The sequence below is a fragment of the Thermobia domestica genome, chromosome 10 (genome assembly GCF_964235325.1).
Source record: "Thermobia domestica chromosome 10, izTheDome1.hap1.1, whole genome shotgun sequence".
Classification (NCBI taxonomy): domain Eukaryota; kingdom Metazoa; phylum Arthropoda; class Insecta; order Zygentoma; family Lepismatidae; genus Thermobia; species Thermobia domestica.
This window is the reverse complement of record NC_137463.1, coordinates 197,004,846-197,030,306: the sequence shown is the minus strand read 5'-3', so window position 1 is coordinate 197,030,306 and position 25,461 is coordinate 197,004,846. Positions and strand designations below refer to the sequence as shown.

The 25,461-nt window shown below is 34.3% G+C and overlaps 1 protein-coding gene across 1 annotated transcript in view; it reads left to right on the top strand.

The window, feature by feature from the left end:
• Positions 1–25,461, top strand: part of LOC145661726 (chymotrypsin-like elastase family member 2A) — a 62,750-nt gene that overhangs the window by 3,467 nt on the left and 33,822 nt on the right. The window contains exons 2-4 of the mRNA XM_081727060.1: positions 7,198–7,237; positions 12,659–12,715; positions 24,340–24,473. Of these exons, the coding sequence (XP_081583186.1) occupies positions 7,198–7,237; positions 12,659–12,715; positions 24,340–24,473 (231 nt within the window). The remainder of the gene's footprint in view (positions 1–7,197; positions 7,238–12,658; positions 12,716–24,339; positions 24,474–25,461) is intronic.

The window sequence follows — 25,461 nt, the reverse complement described above, 5'->3', positions numbered from 1 at the left end:
GAAATTGAGTATCTCGCAAGCCGTTAAACTTACGGAGCTGAAGTTCAGTAAATTAACTCTTCGTTGAAAATAAACAGAACGTACCCTAGCATTTTGAAAAAATTCTCTTTTATGGGCTGGGAGCACTTTCTATATCTGGAAAATTGGTAGTGTGTTGGTTTGTAAAAATAATCGAATACGGTCGATATTAGTTGAGAAACAAATTCAGAAACAAAAGGTGACTGAGAAAGTTCTGTTGCTTTTTCATGCAACGCCTTGGAACATCCATATGTCACCTAATGCAAATCTGGAAGATCAAAAGTAGTCCCTTTCAGCATCGACGACCTTCTGCAAACGTTCTGGAAAACCATAGATTCCATCGCGATAGAACTTGGTGGGGCGGGAAGCATAGAAAGTGTCAAGTTCATTTTGCACCTCTACTAGAGATTTGAACTGATGTCCTCTAAGGTGATTGTCCAAGGAATTGAACAGGTGATAATCGGACAGTACAATGTCCATGGAGTACGGCAAATGCAATAGTTTTCCATCACAGGCGTAAAATGGTGGCTTGGCTCATCAGATCCATATGGGGCTTACCGTTGTCCTGTAATAGGAGGACCCCTTTCCGATTCAAAGCGCTTGCTCCAGAGTTTTGAGTTTTTCTTAAACACAGCTCAACTGCTGACAGTACACATTTGCATTGATGCTCTGATCAGCTGGTAGCAGTTCTCGCTGTACGAAGCCGCGACCAGTCAACGAAACACACAGGAGGACCCAGTACATTTTTTAAGAAATTGTTACCGGGTATCCAGGCACTTCACACACATAGCAAAATTCAAACGTACAGGGGTGTTTTAAACTATGTTTTTGTATAATTTACACTTTTGAAAATAATGACATACACTTTGGCATACTTCAGCTGACCGTTTCATTTCTGATTCAACACATCATCATCAATACAGGAGTGGACATTTTCTTTTTCTTTTTTTTTTTTTTTTTTTTACATTTTGACTCAGATTCACCTTCAGGCTGGTACTTAAAGATAAACCCGTACTGTGCTATCAAAATTGGATATTTTCCTTCATTTATTTATTTATTTATTTTAATATCCATATCTTTAAGTTGCACATAGACTGCCAAGAGGAAATAAACGAGATTGGTACAGATGGAGAGGATACAAAACGCACAGTACAAGACACAAACTACTCGAGAAGGAAATAACAATACATATATTTGACTTAACATTTCCCTAAGGAAATCATTATATGTGTATACATAATACTAAATATTACTACATTATTTTTAAGAAACAATGTAATCAAAAATATATTTTTATGGTTCAAACCAATGGTTTAAATCATAGCATGTAAGTCTATTTATTAGTGATTCCACTTGTGTTATAATGTTTGCACTTTGAATCTCAATCTGCTTCACATTGTTTAATAGTATTTTTTTCACACTTCAAATTTTAGCCTGTTTCACACTATTTGGTTTCTTACCTGTACTAAAGCATTTTAGTCTACTGGTTAATGGTTACAATCTTGCTATTATTTTCACACTTCAAAGCTGAACCTGTTTTACACTGTTTGGTTTCTGACGTGCATTCAAGCGTTATCACAGTTGTTATTAGTTACACTTCTATTATTTTCACACTACATCTGAATTTGTTCTGCATTTTTTGGTTTCTTACATGTTTAGAATGAAATTGAGTAAGTTTGTCATCTACTTACCATAGGTTTTACGGAGCCGTTAATATCGTTAGCAGTATTAACACCTGTATTACTGTCACGGCAATTGATACATGGTCTACTATCACTGAATAAATGACACTGATGATAACATATCGCAACAGAAGCCTACGTGATATAAATATGTTGATTTTCAATATCAGAGATTATTCAACTCGGAAAAACTGCTTCACAAACGCCCTCCCATTATAGATACCACTATCAGGCCTGCTCTTTCGTCTATCCTTTTGCTTCAAGACCTCCGCTACAACCGATCTTTGGTCATAGTTTGCAGTACACGTTTCATTTAGCGATATCGGAAGTCGATCATTAGTTGCGTTTTCACTCATCGACAAACGATGAATATTTCGAAGCTTGTTATAGTGTGAAACAGCTTGTTCAAATGACATGCTGTGAGGCGATATTGCAAACCATACATTTGACCATACATTTGACCATCGCACAATTTGAAGCAAAAGTCTGTACTTATTATTTTCCAAATATTGTTTTTATTAATGGACAAGCAGTATTTATCATTGACTGTGCTGAAGATACGAACAAAGTAATCTGAATAGAGCTGAGAGTGCTGTCGTCATTTATGTTCAGTCGAACACCAAGGAAGTTTAAGTAAGACTGCATCATTTCTCTCGAACAGCTTCAACGAGTCATATTTATATCATGAGTTTTACCACACTGTTGCCTGTGTTCGTCGCCATTCACGTTGTTTCTAACTATGCAGTCCTCCTTTCAATCGAAAAAGGGTTTCTCCAACATTAAATTCAATTTCCTTAATGTTGCATCCTATGCTGTAAGAACATCAGGCAGTAGAAAATCAGACCATTGAAGAATTTTCTGCATCTGCTGAAAGGTATTGGTGATGTCATACATGAGAACTGTTAGCTTCATGGATGGAATTTTCGGCCCACTCGCCTAACATTCCTTTGGTAGTAGTTCAATCCTTGTTCTACCTTTCCCTGACAGTTGCGTCCCAAACCATCTTGCACCCAGGTAAGTTGTGGAGTCTGCATCAACCAATGTACGCAAGTATTCAGTTAATCGTACCTCGAAGTAGCGAGGAGAAATATGAAAATTACGCATTGTTTTGTGCAAAACATTGCACCATATCCTCCATTGTAAGATTTGATCTATGGTAAACACACCAAACAGTAAGGATGTCGTGCCCCACGTAATCTCTTACGAGTTGTCTTAATCCTCCGTCCTTTCCTGTGTTCGCATGTGCACCATCTGTTAGCCCTAGGAGATTCTCCTTATGCAACTGGAATTCCTCAATAGTCTATGTTACATAGTACAACAAACCTTGTGCACTGCACTCACCAAGCTCGACAACAGATAAAAATAAATTTTTAACAGAAAGATCTGCCTGAGACGTATCTTGCAGAAACAAATTTATTGTCTCTCTGCTTGCGGCCATAGCTGCCATCCACTGGTAGGCTAAGGAATAGGAAATTGCACTCTTAAGTTTTTCATACAGCTTTTCTTTTTTCAACTTCACAATTATTGCCAGCTTCTCTTGATAAACCTTTGCTTTCTTTAGTATTCTGGCCCAATGATGTTCTTGAGAAAATGTTACCCAGGATTCTTGCAGCTTCTTCTCTACAGCAGCAGCTTTCTGAACACTCGAGTCTAAATAATTAATGATCCTCTCCAACTTTAACTCGTTTTCAGCCTGAATTTTTGCCATCGAGAGTACTAAGCTAAAGATAAGTAAATTTCCATTGATTAAAAATTAAATATCAAAATAGCAAGTTGTTTTCTTATTTTTTCCTCAGAGATCATTCAAAAGGTATAACGGTAAGCCAAACGTCATTTGTACCGTTACATGTGAGAGTTCTGCTTCAACTTTCTACCTCTTTAGTCTGTCTATTAACTTACTCTCTATTAGAGTAGAATGAAAGTGCTAGCATCTCGAGGTATACAAATGAGACGCGAAACGAAGTAAAGAGGAATATCTAAATTTTCAGGGATGAATCTTTCCAATTTTATACCCATTCATAAAATACAAGCTAACAAAACAAAGTATATTGAAGCAACTTTAAATTTACAGTAATTCAAGTATTTCTTGTTCAAGTACTTTTCCAGTAATTTAAAAATTTATGAAGTACGCTGGGTATCCAAACTGCTGGGAATAGGTATCCAAGTGCTGGGCCTGGGTATCCGTTTAGATAAAAAAAGGTAGCTTTAAAATTATCCTGGGAGGACATTCTTCTCATGCAGTGCTGGTTTCTGCTGCTTTGGAACCGGTTCATTGGATGCTAACAAATGACGACTGCGTTGTGGAGCTTCGTACATGACCTACTTCTCATCGTGTGTCAATACCCTGTACGGAAATGACTCCTTCCTCAGACGGGACAGCAAAGAAACACACGTGTCGCGTTGCCTTCTGGCCCGGAGTCAAAGTATATGGGATCCATCGACCCAACTTGTAGTGCTTCCTAAGTTGATGGAGGTGTTGCCGAATGTTTTTTTTTATTCATGCTGAATTTTAGTCCCACTTCTTCAAATGTCACTGTTCGCCTCAATTGTTGAGTAAAATCTTCATTTTGTACACGTGTTAGTCTTCCGGCACGTGGTGCGTCTTCGAGTGTTTCATCACCGTCCTTAAACTTGTTAAAGCACCGCTGCACTGTACACGTAGTCCCGACACCCTCACACAACGCCTGGCACATCTTCCGCCCCGGCCCAGCGGCGTCTGATCTCAGTTTGAACTCGTACAGCCCGCCCTTATGACGCTCTGTGAAGGTAACATGTTCACTCTGTCCTTACAGAGGCTCACGGTGTAACTGAACTGCCACAACCAGGTAGAATATTTGACACACCCGCACCAACAACTGACCTTCACATTATCTCCACTCGCATTCAGCTCAAGATGTGAGGGCCAATGGAACACAGACTTCCACAAAAAGCGAAAGAAATTTCTTGGTTATCTTTATTTTAATTGAGAAACAAAAACCACAGTACTTCGCTTCACATATCCATTGTTTCTACTATAATAATTGCTGAAGCTTATGTTTATTTTATGGAGCGCTTACAGCACACGGCAATCAACCCATAAAGTTGTGAGAAAAGTACACATAAAATATGTACTGTAAGCTTAATTACACTGAAATTTTAAGTTTGGATTATACGCATAATTATATGGAAAATGTTACAATTTCTTTCCTTTACATTGTTCTACTTACGTTGATTTTGGACTTTCAAATTTCATCCTGTTTTTTACTGAAAAGTATTGATAATTCAACAAAGAAATAATTATTCCAAGATAATTTAATTGAAATTTATCGTAATTTGACCCATCACAAACACTTTATCATTTTATATCGTAAAGCCAGATCCACCATTATTTTAACAAAGCGGTGCTTGAGCGATTGACCGTAGAAATTTGAATTTTAATTATAATGATAATTTCACAGTCTTGTCTTATTACAAGTGTAAACTCTTTAGTCAGAGGTGAGGACGGCGTGGATCATGCAACAAACTTGATGACGATGGGTTTTTATGTGTTGGAATGGGTCATAGTATGTCAGAGTGGTTCATGATGTTAGGTGGGTCGGAGAGGTCATGGTGGGCGGTATATCAGTGGGTCGTGGGTCACGATGGATGGTGGTTCAGTGGGTCGCATCTCTGGTTCCCAGGTCGCAGAAAGACAGGCAGACACACAGACAAGCGGACAGAGATACAACCTCTTTATTATATTTATATTAGATTAGATAAGATGTAATAAAACTCTATGAGTAAGTTAGTTATGACAAAAACAATGGTTATGACTACGGTAATGGACAAAAACAATTAAATATTAAATCTAAATTGAATACTATTTTTTCATAACGTGAACTGTAATTAAACTCAAACTCGAGAAAATAACATTTAACTTTTCTTTAATACTGAGTACTCTTCATATCACCATTTAATATACTGTGTACTTCTAGTCACGTGTTAGGACTAAGAATGACTCTCCTCAACAGGATATTTGTAAGAGGCTAAATCATGACAAAGACCAAATTGGATAATATTTTTATTCTGTCTCTTTTTATTTGTAATAAGAACTGTGGACTGGCGGATATCATTCACAAGTCTATAATAATAATTATATATAGAGTTAACCTAACAAGGTATATTCGCGAAGTGTCCCCTCGGGATTCGTGTAAAATTGATCGAAATGCAAACTTCTCCGCGGCTTAATGTGTATTGTACTAATTTAAGCGGCCCATATGGGTAATTTGCATATTTATGGCCTTGCATATATCCGGAATTCAAACGTATACTACTATGAGGCTCGGACACATAATTGCTTTTAGGGTCTTTATATCTAACTGCACATGAATGCGGTCATATGCTAAAGAATTTGGATCAAGTACTGCTTCTCTGACACCTATTGCCCATCCCGGCCGCCGTCTTGGATCCGTCATATTGGATTCAACTTTCAGTTTTTTTCAAATGGGAATAGGTTCATGTAATACATCAATTTCATATAAAATTTTCTCATAAATTCATTGGTGTAATGAGTTTTCCCGTAGCTTGTACCATTTGCAAGGTAATGCATATTGAATTGCAGGCGCTTCACGAATATTGAACCAAATAGAAAATTGTACAAGGCTCTGTCTGTATATGTAATATATTACGTGATTTATCGTTGACCAAATATTCTTTTTAACGTACATGCATACAGACACACAGACGTCAATACGGAAATTGTAGGTGCTCACCCAAATCTGGTCATATCTGGATATACATTAGGCATTTTGACCGTAATACAATACTTCCTTATTATAGTACTTATAACATGGAAGTAATAACAATCTCTCCCAGAAATATAAAAAGATTATGACACCAATGTTGTGTAGCTTGTTTATACCTACAATATTTACCACATAGAAGTTGATTTCATTGTCAGCATCAAAAACGTAAGCGTAACTTATATTACTCTGCAATGTCTATTCGTGAAGTGCCTGGAGGGATTTACAATGCCATACCTTCCAAATGGTACAAGCTACGTTAAAATTCACTACACCAGTGAATTTCCGAGAAAATTGTACATTAATTTGATGTATCATCACATGCGCCTATTCCCATTTGATAAACCGAAACTTAAATCCAATATGGCGGATACAAGGTGGCGTCCATGGTGAGTAACATGTGACAGAGAAGCAGTACTTGATCCAACTTGTTTCGCATATGCCCACATTCATGTCCAGTTACGTCTAAAGAAACTAAAAGCAATTTGTGTCCGAGTATTAAAGTAGAGTAAAATTGAATTCCGGATATATGAAGGCCCATAAATATGCAAATTACCCGTATGGGGCGCTTAAATTAATAGAATACACATTGGGCCGCGGAGAATTTCACATTTCAATCAATTTTACACGAATCCCGAGGGGACACTTGCGAATGTACCTTGTTAGTACATTTTCAGCTTTCTGTATAATAACCTATTATTTCGAATCATGATAATTGTTCTTTTTCTTTATTCAAGGTAGGCGTACAAGGTGATCTAGAATCTAGATCTAATAAAGGTAAGATCATTTGTTTTAAAACGATTGATATTATGTTTTTGGAACATCTGTTTATTGGTTCATTAATTCTTTATTATTGTGAGTCTTGGGTAAAGTAATATTTTAATTAAATAAATAATCTATCAATCTCACCAACTATACGACATACAACGTACCTCGTCCTAATGAATAGACGTAGAGGAATCGTTGTGTGGAAGTGAATTCGTACAATTAAAATGATCCTACAAAACTCACTACACTGTAAAAGTCATTCAACTGAAAGCCATTAGACTCATGCAATTCTGATTATGCAATGGTAAACAAACTAGGAAGAGATTCAAATTGATATAACTCATCATATTCGTGGTTACTAATAAGATGAATTTACTGATTTTCATTTTATGAGAAAGAAAAGGCTGCGTGTAATTCAATAATTTAATATACGACAAAACTTGAAAATAATATATATTACAACCTCTAACAATATAGCAAAATTTAAATATTTGATATTTATTAATGAACAATTAGCTGTTTTAGTCGACTGGTTTATCAAATACAAGATATTCAATGCATATAAATAAGTAACTTACCAAGACTGCTTATTCCGTTTACAACCGTCAAGTATAGGTGCTTCAATTTTGAATTAATAATCTTCCATAAAATATATTACAGCCATAGACTTCACAGAAAAATTAATACTTTTGAGAGAACCAGAGAGAAAAATGCTTTTCGATATATCACGAAAGTCAAATCTAATGACCATATGTATTTACAAAATTGACCAGCTAATAACCAAATCATTCGAAAAGACTTTTTAAACAATACGGAACTATAGTGTAATTCACAAAACTTTGGTTATAACGACGAGACCTTTGCAAAAAGAATAATGCACAATAATAAGTATTCATTGACTGTTATGTATAAAGTTGCACTTAACTTCAGGCTTTCTATTCAAGGTGCTAGCCCAACTTACGGTTGTGTCCCACAGAATCATGTATTCACGTAACATTGTATTTAACTTCACGGTGTTTTCCAGCTAGCGTTAGAAGTAATCCGCACGGCATTTGAAGTAGCTATGGACACCTGTATCTAACCCAGCCACCAACAGGGAGCGTAGTTCCATTTGTTGGCACTGCGGCGCTGCGAAACTATACCGTAATTATAAGGTCTCTAAAGCTTTTTAAAAAGAATCTTTCTCTCTTTTCTCTGTCTATATAGTTCCTTCAAATATAACTATAGACTCCAAGATGTAATGTGCACATAAAGATAAAATAACTTTAATTTTAAATTTTACATTCGAAATTAAAAATGTCTTCCAACGCAATATATTCTTTACCTTTAACCCTTCGATAAATTAAATATTTAAATAACCCCATATCGTACAAAGAACCTAATTTTGTGTTATTCCGACAAAGATATTCAAATTTCTTATAAAATTCTCCTATCTTGCTTTTACGTTTTAGTGAATGACGGACTTTCTGATGAAAATTCTGACATCCAGCTGAAAAATATATATCTCACTTTATTTAAAACTTTAATGCTGCCTCTATTTTTGTACTTTGAATTATTTAAATTCAAACCATGTATGTTAATTTAATCCATAGTGATAAAAAAGAATAGTGGAAAATTATAGTGAATACCAGTAGTAGAAAATTATTTTAGCTTCCGTCTATTACATAGCATGTTCTAATTAAATAAGCGTTCTACGTAGAAACGTATTTTAAAGTGTCACTGAAATTTTAAGAATTAACGAAACGTTCTATGTAGAATATTTTCCTTTATCCATTCGAGTAGTTGCACAATGGATCTATAAAAAATGTATTTATGCATTGGGCGAAGCATTGCATTTTGTAATGAAATATAAATTTAAGTCAACAGCAAAGGATAAAGCAGTCGTTGTGAATTACTATAATTTTAGTAAACATACGAATGTTGTTTAAGATAACAGATCTAAATAATGACAGTTTTCTACATATTTTGGAAAAGAAAATAAACAAAGTGAAAATGTAAGATGATTATTCTTAAGGCAAAATTGTTTTAAGCTAAATGTTCTCACCTCTGTATCACCGTGAACTGAAAGGGATATTCTGGGAGAAACTACAGGAAAAGTATGGTCGTGAACAAGACAATTGAATAATAGATATTTTGAATAATATTCCGTTTGGTGGAGTTAAGTGAACTTAGATGTGATCGTAGAGGATAAGATTGAAATGATAACCAACGAATAACAACACCGATAGGTAACAAAAAACAACCTAACAATCTCAAAGAATTTATATCAAGCGTTAGTAAGGTCAGTTAATAAAATGATTAATTTTAAATAATACAAAGACTTTTTAATAGCTCAGATTAATTACCTAGTAAAGGGCTACACCCTCTGTTAGGGAAGGATTGGAAAGGAATTGTATGGATAATGGGTTACTTTTCTCATGAGCTAAGGATTATTTTTATTAACTACTTCATGCTGAAATACATTATGGTATTTGCAACCATAATCATCATTGAGGAAAAAAATGTAGAAGACTATAGTATGAAATATAACAATTGTAAATTGAAAATGCAGGATAAAGTGATTATAAAAATATTATATTTGGCAGATATGAACATGTGTAATGGAATGAAGTCTGGTCATGTCATAACACATTGAATATGTTAGTAATGAAAAATGCGGGCTATCTTCTACCTGCGGACGACACAAGTCTATGAAGACTCTGTTATGGAGAGAGGTGTTCACTGTGCTTTATGGATAAATATGCGGAAATTAGACATGCAATCGATGATTTTGCAATATTTCCAAGTCATCGTTGCTCCTGTTCTCGACATTTTTACATTCATTGTCTGGTTTCTTTTATTTTGCTGTATTTGTCGACAGCAGTATATATTTGCAGTTTCACAAGACTGCAATTTATTTTCATTAAGCACAGATGTTGAAAAAAGATTCCGTAAGGTACAGCTTTTTCATATAATATCACTGAGCAAAAAGCAATTACCAATATTGTATGACATTTTAGCGATTTCTAAAATGAAACGCTTACTGCAGAAAGCAAATCTGTCCACATTTTGTGATTTTACAGAAGAGACAAAAAAGTGAATAAAACTATCTCTACGATATTTCCACCATAATATGTATTTTTTCCTTTAATGATAGAAGTATACGTGATTAAAATACACATACAAAATGTGTGTATCACGTTAGGGGATAGAGGGGAGGCTGTTTTGTGTTTTGGACATGTTTACTTTCTACAGTTAATGTATTGTTCATACGAATTGTTGATTGAATTTATTAAAGAAACCTTCCACGAAATTGATTAATATCCTTTATTGGAGAAAAACGTAGCCGTTAAACTTTTACGAATAATTTGTGTTGAGTAACTACAAATTAATCAGCCATCTTTGTCATCAGAACGTGTTTCCATTGTGATGGGTCAGGATGGAATAGAACTCCAAAATAGCATCTTTTCTTGAGGTATGAAGACCAACTTTTTTTATATCATCCACTTTCTTGGTTTTTATGGGCAGGACACAATATTTAGAAGATTCCTTCAGCCTAAAAGTATCCACTATCAAGCCACTAATATTCATGCTACACTGAACATTATTTGGAGTTACAGATGAGAACTACATCTCATGTATTTTGAAATGACAGAATTCTTTTTCAGGTGTTTAGTGACTTTTTTGCCATAAAAGTCATCGCTCAGACACGGTATTTTGTAAAATTCGGGCTACGAGGAACTCTAGTGTATGAAATCAGTCAATTCCATTTGAACAATGGAAAGCTTGTTAGAGATGATCGAGGAAGTTTCAATGAGGTCATCAACGTGGTCCACTGTGTAGTATCTTTCCTTCTTCCTCAGCTTCTTGTGTATTATCTCAAACTCCCTATCATTGAACATGGAAGAGTGACCTCTAAATGGAAAATGACAAAGTCTCATTTACTGCCGATAGGGAGCTCGTCCGGAACAAGTTTCCTTTCTGCAGCAAACGGAAAATTGAAGGCATCGCGATGCCCATTTTTACTGAGCAGACAAGTGTCATTTCGGTGCTAATCGATGCATTAGCCTATTACAAACCGTTATCATCACAAGAAAAGAAATCTGTAAATGTTGGGCATGTTTGCTTCCTGCAGTATGCTGTTCAAATATCCGTGATGCAGGAAAATAATCATTCCTAGTCTCTCCAATTAGCAACTTTTCCTCCGTATTACGACTTAAAAAAAAATATTTTTCTTTCTTCGATCCACCTTATTTAACAAGTCTCGATGTCTGTAATTTCGAATAGTAATCGTAAAACACTGTTTCATTATGAAAAACACCGTGATGTAGGATGCACCTGATTGCCTACAATACCCACATAATCAATGCTAATAGTCTGTCTTCTGACATTCATAGTATCAGCAGCGGATTAGTCAAAGAATTGAGGTTATATCATCGCAAATCAACCCGCAAGTAGGAAATAGAGGGGTACTTTAGGTACTTTAAGATTTGAAAGATTTTTCTGTGCTAGACTTTGGTGCTAGTTTTATGTTGTTTTGTGCCGCAAATAACGAGTTTTGTGCTAGTTGGGGTCTCATTTCTCAAGCAAGCCCCCTCTTTTAAAATTGGAATATTTTTTTCTGATTTTCAGTATTTTTCCTCCAGTTTTTGATGCTAACCCTGAATTCAACTGGCGGATCTCATGTCAACATTTTCGTCATTGATTTGTGATATTATTACATAAGGACAATTTTTGCCAATGTTTTGTAATGATGTTACAATTCCAACATTTCTTCCGGTAATTCATGCGTTCAGCATCATCACCTTCTAGTGATCGATTCCATGATTTAGCAGTATAAAAATCCCTATAGCTTCCTTGTACTTTTCTTGACATCAACGTTAATTCGTTATAATCTCCCGTGATTTGTTATAAATTTGTCGCATTACCGTTTCTACGATTGATAACCTGTAAATTCAGTGAAACATTTATGTCACGTGTATTGATATAAGTAAATACAACATTGTACAAAATTCAGAGTTGCACAGTTATCCTATCAGTTAACTGTTATCCTATTTTTTAAATGACATACCTCTCAGTGCGTCAAATTGTTCCTAATAGTAAGCAGTCATGGTAATAGATGCTATCAGTTGAATGCCTGATGCTAATAGATGTCATTAATGTCGTTGTAGTATATCGATTTAAAACTATTGTGAAGATTTAATTGAAACCTTAAACAGTATTATTTTAGTTTAATTGGTTGAATCCAGTGTCACTATAAATTCTTAGGCTCGAAGAGTAACATTTTAAACATAGAAACATCTATTTCTTTAACATATATATCCTGTCTACTACAATTCATCTTACGTTACATCTTGTTACCTTTTAGACGGTTTAGTAAAGTAAGCATGTTTAATATACTTTTCTTGTCTCAGCACTACATAACATAAATTAATTCAATTTGTTTTCCAGATGTGAGTTCCCATGAAAGTAAGCTTCGCATTTTCAATGGTAAAAATACTGAACTTGGTATGTGATCGCTTTAATTAAATGCATGTTAACTACAAATAACACTAGTGAATGTTGAATGTTCTGTACTGATATTAGTGACACATTTTATTTATTTTTTAGGTGAAATCTAAGATAAATGATAACAATTATTATTTGTATTTAGCAAAATTAAATAAATTGTTTTAAAATTAAACGTTTATCAAAACAGCACCAGAAAGAAGAGGAATACATTTCACCTACTTAAACTGTCTGAGAATTATGTGATTGAAATATTTTTACAAATTTATGAATTTTACAAATTGATTTACTAACAATGTGATGAATATGCACTTACATAAAATTACATTTGTAGTGCACATTTTTTCATTTTATTTAAAGTTAATGCGATTACACAAATTGCTATTTGAATTATTTATATTAGTGCGAATGCTTTTCATTTCCAGTAATTTCGTGCTTAAAATGAGTTATTCAAGTAAAGAAATATTTTCTTCTTCGTGGCGTAGTTTTAGTGAAAATCGTATTATAACATTATAAAATATGCATTTTTCTAGCTCTTTACTAGCTTATGTCTAGGATAGACTTACAGTCTCTTAAAATACTTTGAGAAGTTGTGTATATAAAATTTTGATTCTCAGTCTTAAGGTAATAAGTTAGATGTATGTTGGTTATATTTGCTATAATCCAAACATATGTGCGACTCACTGTGTATGTTTACTAAATTACATACATTTTGTAGTTTCTTTCTTTAATAAATTTTCTTTTAAACATACCTGATTATGTACTTCACTGTGCAAATCAGGATAATAAAAGTATAGAATTAAATAGAGAAAATCTAACTTTTAAAAGACGTTTCGTTGAAAGAATCTTCTTTAGTGAAGTCAACAACAAAATTGAAGACACAGAGTGAAAGGAAATAAACATTAAGACTTCACTGAATACACTGGCGGTTCGTTAGGCGAAAACGATCTATAAAACTGAACTTGTAATTCTTCAAACTAAGAGAAAGAGTACTACATTAGAGAAGTTTGAGTAACAAAAATTCATATTAGGAAGAAAAGGTGTAAAATCTATATATGTTGTTACGAGGAGACTTCCAGATTACATCAGAAAACCTTGTGCTCACTACGTAAGTTTGGGCATTGCAATAGGAGGTTCTATCTCAAGTTACAGGACTCCGAATAAAGATACATGGTGACAGGCAGAAAACCCTGGATGCAAACAGTAGATTGTCATATTTAAAGAAAAACAAAACTGTATTTTCCTAGTCTCCGCGGTTCATTCGCTCAAAATTCACGCGACCTTTAGCTGTGTGCTGAACGCTATTCTGGACGTGAGCTGTATGCTGGATTTCAACAAAGTTGCACATCTGTGCATTACATCTGTAGGATAGGATTTTCTAACAAAGTATCTCGGTTAATTGAGAGTCTCCGCGGGCTGAGTTTGTGATGATGAATAGTCGAGACACTTACCTATATTCGGAGAAACACCTGAGGGTTGCACATGATTGCTTTCATACGGAGCCTGCTTTTTTGTAGAAAGACACGAAATGGAATGCACTTACTCTAAAAAGAATATACAGGCACTGGCAAACTTACTGGTATTTCTATCTATTTCCCTCAACTGAATTTATTACTTTTCTGAAAATCATTATTCTCAATGTTGAAGTTTTACGCAGTTACTACAAAAAACCGGTAAGACAATAGTTAGGTTTAATGTCATTAGTTACGTCATTCAAATAACTCATATAACATAAGGTTAGAAGCTACGTGCTTCACTAAAACAGGAGAAAGATTTTGATTCAATTATTGTATACTAAAATTTAGCTAATCAAATGTCTATCCTTAAATTCAAGTAGTAATTGTAAATTTATGTACTCTTCATTTCAATTCTATTGTAATAAAATTGTTATTAGTGGAAGTCGGATGTCCAAGTCTGTTTAACAAAGGTAATAAACCCAATCTGTAATTCGTTAAGTAAAAGTTAATATAATAAACAAACACTACTAGTAGTAAATATTCTCTTACAGGTTCCCGAAAGGGAGTTCTCCACTGGTCAGATTTTATTTTAGGAAAAAACTCAGAAATGGTCTGAATCGATAATCAGCTAACAAGTGACTTTCTGTTTGTGAGAATTAGTCCACGACTAATAGAATAGTGTGTTCGTTTCCGAACCGAACCAGGACACAAAACGTGGGAGAATTGTTGTCTACAACATTATCTTAACTCTTGTATATGAAAGTTCACAAGGAGATACGTGTTTTAGTTGCGGCTTCTGTCTCTCTCTGAGCCACTAACGTTGAGGATTAAATCACCTTACCGAATTTTCACACATCTTACATGAAAACATATTGTGAGAAACATGACTCTGTCAGGTTTTTGAATATTTAATGTCCTTTGACACTGTTGACCAAAATATAGAAAGACAATATTCTGCGTTGCTAACTATCAGGAATGAAGAAGAAATCGCCACTTTGCAATTTATTATGAGTTTCGAAGCATGTCGTACTGATCGGTTTCAATATAGAATCAGCACCAAAAGACAACAAATTAGTAATAAGCTATACGAATATCAATGAAAAAATTCAGATACGTAGTTGAGATCGGATGCTTTGTACGTTCATTTCTGGACGCGATGTCACTATTGAAAAACGATAAACGTAAATAACAAGAAATGCTGTAGCATTTTTAGTGTTTTTCTATGTAGAATTGCGAATATAATTGGCCTTCAACTATTGTAAATATTTAGGTGGCATTGAAAGACGTTTGATCTGAATAATAATTACAACAACAATAATAAACCCAATACTAATAGGCAGCAAAATATGAAAATAAAAGAATAGGCGGAGGAAGACTAATAATTCTAATTTACAGTGTCTATGTCTTGAATCGATATGAATTTGAACTTTTCCAGGTCTTCGAGTATAATTTGAATTTGCCTATGTAAACGATGAAAGGAATGAGGCGCGAATGAAACCTCCTGAAAAACCATGGGTTTCTCCATTTAAAGGATGTTGTCAAGGTCAGTGCCTCTAATGTAGTAAATTGTTTCACCCTTTAGTTACATCAAATGAATTATAGCACTTTGAGCTGTCTTCTACATAAGTACATAATAGTGCAAACGAAGGTTGTGACAACACTTCACTTTAAACAGTGCCACAGAAACAGAAGCTTGATGTCAGTAAGTGTTATAAAACGAGTCTGTTTGCAGGAGGAATCAAATGCAAGTTTCGAATAGTTCATCCACAGACAACTACTCAGTACACTGATATGCTTATCATGTACGGAGAAGAATGACAAAATGTAAGAGAGGCAAGGGCACTGTGCTAGGAGCGTTTTCCGAAAAACTGACAATCTGCACACACCATATTTGAAATGCTTGAAGGTCGTTTGCGTAAAAGAGGTCTGTGTGTACTAACAAGAGTTGGGTCTTCCAAAAGAGTTCACACCGTCAGATTGGAGGAACAACTCTTGCAATGTGTTGAAGGCAATCGTCCCTCCAGCACCCGGCTATTGCACACACCCTCAACGTTGCTCTTTGACATTATGACGCATTATTTGTGATGAGAATCTTTATCCTTATCACCTACAAAGGGTTCAGAAGTTGAAATCACTAAGATTTCACTTTACGTGAACAATTCTGCTGATAGTTTCTTGGCAGAGATATAAGGATTCTCAGTCCACATGCTTACTCTTATTTAGTGATGAAGCTGTTTTCACCCACGCGTATTATTTCAACAAAAGGAATAGACACATATGGACTACTTAATATCCCCATGTTATGCACTCCATAGTCTCCATATATCGTTTCTCGATTAAAAATTTCAACAGAAATTGTGAAATACTAGCTGATAGGTCTATATGTTTTGCTACTGGACAATATTATCTGACATTTCTGAATGAAGTGCTCCCTGAACTCCTGGAAGATGTACCATTGGTAGTATTTAAGCAAATGTAGTTTCATAAAGATTTCGAGGCTACATAAAGGTCCGTGAGTGTCTCCACAAATATTTGGGAAGAGATGAATCGGGTGCGGTTGACCACTGACTTGGTCTGCACACTCATCAAATTTGTCGCCACTGGACTTTTTTCCTTTGGGATTCCATGAGGGAACTTGTTTGTGAGACTCCAGTGGAGACTTTTTAAATTCTAGTAGGAAGAATTGTAACAGCTGTAGTGCGAATATGTGAAATGTCTGACACCTTTCAACGAGTTCATCAGAATCTGCACAGAAGATATACTATTCATATCGCTAGAAGCCATTTTGAGCAATTTCATTAATAAGTAAGTAGAGGTAACGTTTTAGTACATGGTGATTTTGATTAACCCTCCAATACGCGCGCGGGCTACTATTGTATCCCAGCGTTTTTATTTTCCTTGCCGCAAAGTAATTCGAGATGATAACTCAAAGGGCGTCTGTGTACCTTTCTATCAACTATCATTCTGCGTGTTTAGTGTGTGGTCAAACGTAAAATCAAAAGGAGCTCATTGTTATTCTGCTTGAAAGTTTCATGGGCTACATCTGTAGCCCGCGCGACTATTGATGTCACGGGTATTCCAAAGCGTCAAAGTGTTTTCATTATAGTTTGAGCGTTGATCAGATGGTCAATGAGTTTGCAAAATGCCAATTCTGATGTGAAATGTTTTCTAGATGGTGATAGTTAACATTTTGAGACCACAAAAATGCATTTTTCGGACACAGAAATAGTGAAAATTCAGAAGATTTGACTGAGAATTCCGGGCGGTAGGAATTGCTGATACCTGTTGATAATAGTAGTAAAGGCAGTTCTGAAGTAAATTGTTATGCAGTAAAAGATAATCTCAAATGGAAAAAAGTCACTCGTACTCGTAATATTTGCGCTCGTGCCCATAATATTGTGCTTCGTTTTCCAGGATCTAAAGGTGGGGATAGTTCTGCTTTGTCGGAGCTTGAATATCTAGAAGTGCTTTTAGATGCAAACATTTTGAGACAAGGTTGATTTTACCAATATTTACATTGACAGGGTTAGATTGAGATTTGTACTTAACCGTGATGCAAAACTTACAGACGAGTTTGTACGTGCCCTTATTGACATTTTGATGCTTTTGATGAGTGGTCAATGCTTGAAGGAAAGTGTGCATTGACCACTCACCGCTTGTGTGCAGAACATGCTTAGAAGGATATGAATACGGAAACATAAAAAGAAAAATATATGAGTTTAAATAGCATATGGAAAATTATGGAAAATCGTAATCAAACTTTGATACCAGAAACTCGTTATGCTGAAAAGGTATATATTTTATGGATAATACGTTTATTTGTAATATTTGTAAAATTTTTGAAAAATTATACTAAATTTTTAAAGAATTCTAACACACATGTTTAAGATGAAGAAAAGTTTAAAATGCGCCAGATTGGTCCATTTATTGATAAATACAAATAACTTTTACAGTCTTCCTGTATCACTTTTGAAAAAAATGAATGGTGTTGGTCTTCTTTGTATATACATAGCTTTCAAAATAAACATATTTCTCAAATTGTGTATAAAACCCTTAAAACAGTTTATAAAAACAATTCTCTACAAGAAAGACAGACATATTAACAAAGCTAGGCAACACAATAAAATAAAAACAAATGGGCTACAGTGGTAGCCCGCGCGACTATCCACGTCACTAAAATCCGCGCGCGTATTGCAGGGTTAATGTTAAAAGTAGTGGCTTTTTATACTGTTCTAGCCTTTGGATAGTTAGAAAGCGATGTCATTGTTTCTCTCTCAACGGCTTTTGTCTCAGGACAATTGAAAAGCCATGCTATTGTTATTTATTTTGCGGTGCTTGCGCATCAGGACAATTTAGCAAAGATATACCCCATCCGATCTGACATATCTGGCCAAGGTAAATGGTCGTTTTATTAAAGTTGCCACAAGTACTGACAGGCTTACTGAAAGCAGGCACCAAGTTAACGAATTGGAAGTTTCTAGTAGTGATAAGACGCGAAAAGATGGATGGAGTGATGCTTGTTAATGAAATGTAAGATAGGCAATATTAAGGTTTGCTTTGTCTGAACATTTTCAACATATAGCATATAGCACACTTGGAATACCGAAGTTACCTAACAGATGTCTGTTTCACGAACATATGGTTAGAATTATAATATTATTTAGTTATTTTGTATTCTATTATACGTTTTTATACCTATGCTCTATTACATCTCAATAAATCACAATTTAATATTGAAGATTGGAGAATTGCGTCGCTCCAACTTTTCGTTCCCTGTTCGTCTAGTTCTCGACATTCGTTTTTAATTTTCTCTCACCGCTTTGCTTTGCGTCCTGTGTGTTCGTACTCTCAATTTCTACACAATGTAAAACACACGTTCTTCATGTTTATTTTTCCTCAATTTCTAAACATATTAATATCTATGCATACATTTTAATTTCTTGAATTCTCGAACGAGTATATTTCCCTAACATTGTTGCTTCCCTTGAATACACAAATTTGTAATCGAAGTTGATACTGTTTATTCCTCATTGGTTGTCTGTTGGTGCTACTTTCTGAAGCCCAACATGAAATGTTGAAATCGATGAGTAAAGTTTTCTAAACTTATGTTTTGGTGCTAAGTCGTAATGTCTTTATTCCTGATAGTTAACAGAACCAAATTAATGTTATCTCATATTTCCGTAAGCTGTACCACATTAAAAATGCCATATGCTGACAGTCTGATGTTTTTTTACAATATAATGTTATTCACGGTTTGCAACATTGTCACCTCCGTGTCATTAACATTCCATGTATACTATGCGTTAATTGTATACACATCACTCTGTTCCAGCTGACAATCACTATTGTTACCCAGTTTTGAATTGTAATTACCATTTTCGAAAGCCAATAGTGTGTTGTAATTAGCAACCTTCAACCTTGAAAATGATGAATGAATCAAGTAAATGACATTCAGAGAACTTAACCAGTTTCGTCCAACGAATATTTATTCTGCAGTTTTATATAATTAGATCTGCCTTCGCTCAACATACACTTCAACTCTTCACATCTAGACTTGCCGTCAGTAACATAAGTTATGTAAGTCGAGAGGAGGCGGAGGCATTGAGGTTTACTTCAACTACCGTAAAGATCACAATATAACTGTCTTTTAATATTAACCTTTTCTGATACTTTCAAATTCCTTGCTTTGCATCTCAAACACAGCCCTTGTACACATTATAATAACAAATAAAATTAAAACCTTTTAATAACTCAATTTTCCGTTGCCTAATCTCTTCAAGTGATGTTTGTATCTATATCTCGCTGTATTCTCTGAGAAATGAACCTAAGATTTTGATATACGGAGAACCTACAATAAAAGTTTGGATTCTCAGTATTGAGAACTCCAGTATTTAGAATTCTTCACAGAATAAAATCGTAGACGTGCCGGGTATAAAAAGGCTAGGTAATAAAAGTTTATGATTTGATTTTTTGATATCTTTATCATTAGACTATGTTTTATGAAGGTTGATGAATTAGGTGATTATTGGGCAATATTGAAATCGAAGTTTCAAAGATAAACAAAAATAAGAAGAAATATGCTCTTACACAAATACATATCCCACACTAGTATGACACGCGTTGGAACACAATCACGACTTCAAAATTAACGTCAGCGCAAAGTCAGACGACTGACGGTCAAGGAAGTTCTGACAGAGGCTGAAACATTCAAGTACAAATATTGGAGAAACACTTCCCGCTATGATGTAAGAACACGAGAAGATATCAGAAACTATCTCTAAGAGTATGACGATATTTCCAATATCGATTCTTGGGACAATAAGGAAAAGAAACATATGTCACCACTAGCTTTCAGGGAAGAATTTCGTAAATGGTTGGAGTTATTTTTTGAGCGTAGGGCTTGTATCATTATAGAGTTTGGAAAATCCACTCTTTACATCGATATGGAACATCAACCAAGAGAACGTGTTCAACGTCCAGATGAATCGGTGACAAATTTTGATTCCAATACCTTATTATTAATCAAATGTTTTGAAGATACTTTAGCAGAGGAGAAGGTTATCGTTCTTATAGTTTTCGCTTTACAACTAAACATTTTTAGAATGAGTACGAACCCAAACGTTTAAAGGTGTGGAATATTTACTTCCAGTTTTGGTAAAGATTGAGAAGAAAAGAAGTAAAACATTCAACGATGATAACGAGAAACAAGCAAGTTGTATTCCTGGAAATCTGTAATCCAAGAATTAAGAAACAAACAAACCATTGAATCTCCAGATTCCGACTCGATTAATGACACAATTGAGGGAAACACGCGTCAGCAAGTAAATCATACGTAATCAAAAATGTTTTCATAATTTTAGATTAATTGCTTCGCATCTCAAGCACAAACTTTATATATGTTATGAGAGTAAGTAATGAAAGTAAATCACCTTTATCACACAATTCATGTTTGTCTTCATCTTTCGCAACATCGTGTGAGAAATGAACTTCAGATGAACTTCAGAAATGATAGACTAAGCACCTACAGTCAAGGGTTCGATTGTCAGTTTGCACTCCAGTATTGAGCATTTTTCAGGGAAAAAGCATACATAACAATATATATATATATATATATATATATATATATATATATATGTGTGTGTGTGTGTGTGTGTGTGTGTGTGTGTGTGTGTATTTCTGTGCTTTTGTAGTTAAAGGAAATTTGCACAGTTTATGTGTTTCTTTAAAGGTAACACAGTAAGAACGCTTTGTTTTCTGTTATATAAAAAGATAAATAGAAAAATAAGCAGTAAATTTTACGGATTTCTTAATAATATACTGTTATAGATGATATGTAGCACATATGAAAGCAGGTGTAAGATGTATGATACAAACGAAAACTTAATTTTAGTATAGAATATGTATGTTTTATTCCAGAGTATTTTTATTTCATGCAGAAGAAGAATGATTGGAAAATGTAAAATTAAATGTACTACATCTTAGCCCAAAATCGAACCATTTTTGACAAACTTACCTGGAACAATCCTTGTTAATTCGACACGAAGAAAATTTACCCTTTATTCGTTGTAGATATTAACCCTGAAAGTGGTAATACACAAAATATTCTAAAGAAATTATATCGTCGGCGGCAATTCAAAACCTGCTATGTGCATTTTGCAGGAGAAGCGAAAAACAGTATCCTGGTTAGCTTTTTGGCTTTATAAAAGTGATGTTATAAGTAATATTTGATGCTGCACGTAACTGGTACCTTCTCAAGTTACTTGAAAAGGTATCAAGTTACGTGCAGCATCAAATATTACTTATAACATCACTTTTATAAAGCCAAAAAGCTAACCAGGATACTGTTTTTCGCTTCTCCTGCAAAATGCACATAGCAGGTTTTGAATTGCCGCCGACGATATACTACTTTTTGTTGCACTCAAATAATTTTTACGAATTTTGAAAAATCATATACCTGTATATGTGCAAATTTGCATGTATATGTAAAAATATTTTGGATCATTCTACAGCCTTAATACTAATGGATTGCAGCCATAAATAACAGGCTATTTTTGGAACTATAAGGAGAGAGTGTCCAAGTGCTTTTGAAATATAATATATTTTATATTGTCCGTACTGGAAAATTGACTTGCATGTCCGCATTTTTCAAGCTTATGACATGAGCTTGATGTCACCATATTTTACCCCTTCATTCTTAATAGATTGTAGCCCTAAACACTTGAGTTATTTTTGCAAGTGAAAGGAAAGAACACAGCATGTATTATTAACGTTTATGTACACGCGCTGGGGTAAAAATCCACCCCAAGCCATTTTATTTTTGTGCTAGAAAAAGAAAAACGATTGTTGCACCGTCTTCTTAAAGCCTGAAACTCCTGATTTTATTTACCCAAATTTCAGTCAGTTTTCGTTAAGCAGTCGATGTGTGGATCATAAAACATTGGCTGGGTGAAATCCGCCCCGCGCGTGTATTTGTGTAATATAAGTTTTGCCAAGTTTTAACCTATGTTTTTAAAAACTGGGTGTTTAATACATATGTATTTAGTAACATAGGTCAATATTATTCTGGTAAACGTTTATAGAAACACTAAGGGAGAGGTAACAAAATTGACAGTGTTGCGCAAGTGGAAAAGAGAATAAGGAACCTCTTTGTTTCTGTTGAGAGTGATGAACAACTGATTCATAAAGATTCTTCTAACGCAGAAGATGATCTATATGAAAATGGACACGATACAAATAGTGACCAAGAGTACTAACTTGTACGGGTACGATCCGCAGGAACTAACAGCAAAGAGAAAAGGGAGAAATACTAAAGCCTATTCGCCTGCTCTAGCGATATGACCATTACTTCTTATACTCCTAAGCCCCGAAGGGTTTTTGTATGAGCAATTCACCATGACTACAAAATTGATCCAGACACAGATGAGGAAAAGAAACATTTTATCATAACTGATTATAATTTACATAAAGGCGGCATTGATGTTGACAAGCTGTGCCGAATGTATGCTGTGTCAAGAAAGTGCTGTGTCAAGCTGTGTGTATGCTGTGTCAAGCGTTGGCCACTTAGTGTTTTTTAGCATGCTAGAGGTTGCAGGCATAAATGCTCTTGAATTTCCAAAAACAACATTGGAGTATAAAACAAAGTAGCCAGAAGATTATTCCTAAAGGAAGTGGATTTGGAGCTTTGCAAGGCACATCTTACATCTAGGCTATCTCTACGTTCCATGCCAATTCATCTGAAAGCAGCACTCATGCGCATCACTAGCCTTGAAGACGAACCAAAAAGGATATAGTAAAGAGAGCTTCTGGACAATGTGAAAGATGCTGGCGTCGAAAGAACAGGAAAACTCAAACGTCATGCTGCAATTGCCATAAGTTGATTTATAGGAAGCATTGTGAAGAGTGTGCCCCGGATTACGACTTTGCTCTTCCACTTGATGTGTAGGGGAAATTAAAGTAAATGTAATACGGTTAGAAAAATTTCTATTTTAATGCCATATAATATTATTCTATTTTCATATACATGATATTAAAAAAGCTTTTCTATATTCATTTAGTGGATAAAACTCAAATACTTTTAGTTTTGAACATTTAAAAGTAATGAAAGTTAAATGCTATTTTTCTTAAAGTGTTTTTCGAATGAACATATGGAGAAACACACGGGATTATTTAATATATTCATTCTCTTAACACATACAAACACTACAAGCACTTACTAAAACTTTAAACAGATATATGAAAATATTTTATAGCAACTTACAAAAAGTATAACATAAACACAGAGTAAAAATATTTCTCTTTAAAACTGGCGATGAAATATAAAATCTACCAGATAAAATTATCACATCTCGTAAAAACAGTCAATTTTACATAATTTTAGTCTTCCATCCCAAATACATACAATAATTTTTATGTAAACAAAATATAACAAATGGGGTGTAAATCACCCCGCGCGTGTGTTTAAGTCCTAAAATTTAGCGTGTGAGCATGAGGGCTAAAATCAATAATCTTTACGAAAGTTATTCGAACAGACTGACTGAGAGAGCAGATCGAGTCGAATGGTAGAAATTTTGCTACGCTGACATCAAAAATATGTATAATTTGTAAAAAGTAATAATCTTTCTAAGACAAAATATAAATAAAATTACTAAAATGTAACTTACCTTACAGGCGCCGCACCTCATTACGTATATATTCAATTTATTAACGAGAACGGAAATGATTCTTACTGTGGAGGAAGCATTATACACAAATCTTTTGTACTAACTGCAGCACATTGTGTTACCACAAATACCACCTATAATGTACGTAAGTAGTATTTGTTATAAATTATATCTAGTAGTAAGCCCTATAAGTCTTTAAACATTAAAATACTTAGTATAATACGTATATAATATTTATTGTAATAATCAAACGAGTATTTAAATGTATACGTTAGTTCAATATTTGAAACATTTATGACTTTTACATCATCCTCACATAATCTAAAATTTGAATAGTAATTTACATATGCCTGTGTAACGTAATATCTTCGTTATTAATTCGCATAATGGTCAAAATGTTTCTAATTCTGAGGAACAAAGGAAATTGAAGATAGCACTCTCCTATTTCAAGGGAAAATACGAATCATTCACATGAAATTTTCTTATTGTATTTACGGAAAGTTTTCCTGAATTTACTGAACTGTCGACGGGATATATATTTCAATGTGACAGCAATGGAAAACCAGTTTCATCTCAGAACTATTTCTCGTACTATTAAATTTTAGGACCTTATTTTTAAAAAATGATTATACAATTTCAATGATATATTTGTAAAAACAATAAAAATAGAATTGTAATTCAATTTCTAATATATGTATATAATGTTTTATTTTGTCACACAAATGCAGGGTGTGTAGTTCGCGTAAGTTGGGAATAACCCTTGATTGAAAATTAATAAATTGAAAGAATGTTCTTAGGTATATTGTCGTTTCTTCACAAAAGAATATCAATTTTAAAACTTTGGTAATTACTTATTTAGATATTTCAGGAATTATTCATGATACCTTCATAAAAGTTGACTCAATTATTTTTTGAAACTAGGATATAATCGGGAATAAATTTCAGACATCTTTCTCTCTATCTCTTGATTGACACACTTGGGTACCACATTATCCCTTGGAATCTTCTATTTAGATTATGTAGTTCTATTTATCATCTTCTATCGCCAGGTAAAGAAAATGTAGAGCATATTTAAGCAAACACATTGTAATTAATAGTATATCTTTTATTTCTTGCTACGTTTTCATGC